The following is a 3,028-nucleotide window of genomic DNA, read 5'->3' on the forward strand; positions in this document are numbered from 1 at the left end:
TTTATGTGTGTCTGTGATTCCTGTTTTTCCTTTTCATCCCTTTCCTTTTCTCCTCCTGTTTTTTCTTTTTTAAATATGGAAGGGTAAAGGAAGGAATGTGAAATGAACACAACGGTGGACCACCGCTGCTAAACTACTCTCCCGCAGAGACACTACAAAAACGGTAAGAGACGCTACACAACTCTCGCTTCAGCACCGCGGCGAAATGCTCAAAAAAACAAAAAACAACAACAACAACAAAAAGAAGAAAAAAGAAAACGATGTGTGCACACTTCTTCAGAAAGGCTCAGGGTGGCGGAATAAAGGGGTTGAGGAAGAGATGCAAAAAAAAAAAAGAAGGAGAAAAGAGCCAGTACGATATCAAACTTTAAGAAGCACATCTCCCCTGACTTCCTGCCTGACCCGGTTTGTTCAGCATACACACACGACACTTCAAAATAAAAAAAAGGAGGGGGGGGGGAGGAAAGCGAAGTACTAATAACGAAGAAAGAAAAAAAACAAAAAAAAGGCACGAAGGTAGTGACATGAGGCGCTACTTCCCAACAAATAAGATAGAAAAAAGTTTTCCCCATCACGATGAATACAATTCACCAGAAAAGCTGGTGGTACAACACATGATGCCATGCGGGCAGAGGCATTACAACACGTGGTGTTTACCTCGCGTATGGCCAATTTAAAGGAACAGTGCCATCGTGTCCGGGTATTTGAGAGTTGTATAACTGCCATACATCCCCCAACGGCTGCGGCCGTGGCTGTTGAATGGTTCCGGTGCAACGTCGCTGCCCTGCGCCAAGAGTTACCACCGTGCTCAAAAACGAGCCATCAAAAACAGGTTGAACCGCCACTGCTTCAGCAGCGCCACGGGGGAGGAAAAGTAACGTTCCCACCGCAGCGGGATCATCCAACTGAGGAGACGGAGCAACGGTAATTGTCCGCGGAGCCGCTGCCTGTTGTGCCATGATGGAGACAAGTTGTGAGAGAAGAGTATTCATTTGATCTTGTGGAACTGTTCTGCCCGTTGTAGCGGAAGCATATCCAGTGCCGCAAACCCCCGCTGTTCTTAATGCGGCAAGTATTTCTTGGGTATTGGTGTCTCCCATTGGCGGTGTAGTGGCGGAGGGGCTACGTGGCCCTGAAGTTGGCTTCTGAGGGGCATTTTGTGGGAGACCACATGTTCCATTTAATCCTTGCCGAAGCGCCATTTGCACAACGGGACTTGGTTCAAAGGAGGGTGAACTAACGTTGGGCACCCACCCGGATCCTCCATCGTGTCGACCTTCTTCTGGTGCTTTCCTCATCCCTGCGCTATGTTCTTCTTTATTGAAACCGCTGCCGTTATTTCCAACGACACTCTTTTTCCCCTTGATATTGTTGGAGTGCTGAGGAGATGTGCATGCTGAGGCATTTGGTTCAGCAACAACCTTTGGTGCACGCTTGAAGGCACCTTGTGCGTTTGGATCAACGCAAACAACATGGATAAAATTGCATCGTTCCCCAGTAAAACAGGTTTGGTTCGTTTCAAAGTACTTGCAGCGGATCAGCGGCTCAGCAATGTCATGACGGGCACAAGCTCCGCGCGTGTTAAGAACTTGTTCACTGGGGATTAAATTTACGGTAGTCATATCAGCGGAAAGAACCTCCAAAACTTCTCCGGCTGGTAGCCGTTCGTATGTACATTCACTCTCGTGGCGCCATATGTAATTCACATGAATGGGATGCGTCTCCAACGTGTTGTAATCAACATCGGCATGAACAAATTTGCAACCGCTACCCATGGTGCATGAACTCGGCTCATATGATTTATAATTGCGGCAGGCCACCAACCGGGTAATATTCAACCGTGCTGATGGCATGTGCACTATGAGATGTGAAGGAACCTCATACAAACACTTAAACTCGGCGTCAAATACTTTTGTTAAATTAGCATTCGCACAGTTCTCGGTGCTGACACTCAACGGAAAATTTGTGCTTCCACACAACTCATTGCTTTGTTTCCATTGTTCCCAAATTTCATCAATTGCCCACATCGGCAACAACTCGTTGTCCATACTGTCCCCCTCGATAATATCCATCGTCATCCAGTGGGTCGGGAGGTGTCACCTCACCCTTCTTTTTTTCTTTTTTTTTTTGCCTTCTGTGGTAAAACCACACCTTCCCTTCACAATTATTGTTTCCTTTCCCTTCCTTTTTGGTTTACACTATTTTTCTTCGCTTATTCACTGTAACTTTGGTCACTTTTCACGCCTTCAGTTTGTCTCTCACCTCGTTGACCTTCAACCGCGCAAATGTGAAAAGGGGAAAGGACGTCAAAAGAAAAAAAAGAAGGGTGAGGTGAGGTTGAAACATACAAACACACACACACATATATATATATTAGTCGAGCTACCGAGGCATTTATTTTTTGTATTCAGCAGCAAATACTTAAATGCACATTTCCATACTGTGTAACATAACACAAAGTATTATCACATGCATATGCATAAGCAGAAAGACAAATAAATACATTTAATTGCCAGCTTGCCATTCGCAAGTTATTTAAGGTTCCTCCTTTTTTTTCTTTTTTAGGAGGAGGAGGAGAACATTCCGTTAGTTCTCATCACACCAATTGCGTCCATAACCGACGTTTAGTCACCGCAAATATGACATTTCCCCCCGTTTCTGCACGTCATTTACTATATATATATACACACAAATTATACTATATGCATCTAACTGTACAAAATAAAATATAAATGGATAACTAAAAAACAAAAAAGAATAATTATACGGAGAGAGAGAGAGAAAGAGAGAGAGAGAGAAAGAGCGCGTATGTGAAACGTTTATTTGAGATGAAAAGTGACTCATGTCGACTCAATTAAACCATCATGAGAGGGGGGGGGGAAGAAATAATTAAATAAAAAACAACAAATCACAGAAACAAAATAATGTTAAAAAAGAAAAAAAAAGAAAACATTGGAAAAAAATGAAGTGTAGGAACAAAAAAAATGTTGGAAAAAACGACGAAATAAACAAAGTACGTAAAAAAAAA

At 43.3% G+C, this 3,028-nt stretch overlaps 1 protein-coding gene across 1 annotated transcript; it reads right to left on the reverse strand.

Annotated features, from left to right (window-relative positions):
- Nucleotides 1-653: 653 nt before the first annotated feature.
- Nucleotides 654-2,078, reverse strand: TEOVI_000509700 (Zinc finger CCCH domain-containing protein 35; the record flags this gene model as incomplete). The annotated part of the gene is made up of 1 exon (XM_067219910.1): nt 654-2,078. The coding sequence occupies one exon, from the start codon at nt 2,076-2,078 to the stop codon at nt 654-656; it is 1,425 nt and encodes a 474-aa protein (XP_067076011.1).
- Between the last annotated feature and the right edge of the window lie 950 nt (nt 2,079-3,028).

Source organism: Trypanosoma equiperdum (assembly GCF_001457755.1).
Source record: "Trypanosoma equiperdum strain OVI genome assembly, contig: ctg_1018, whole genome shotgun sequence".
In the NCBI taxonomy this organism is placed as follows: domain Eukaryota; phylum Euglenozoa; class Kinetoplastea; order Trypanosomatida; family Trypanosomatidae; genus Trypanosoma; species Trypanosoma equiperdum.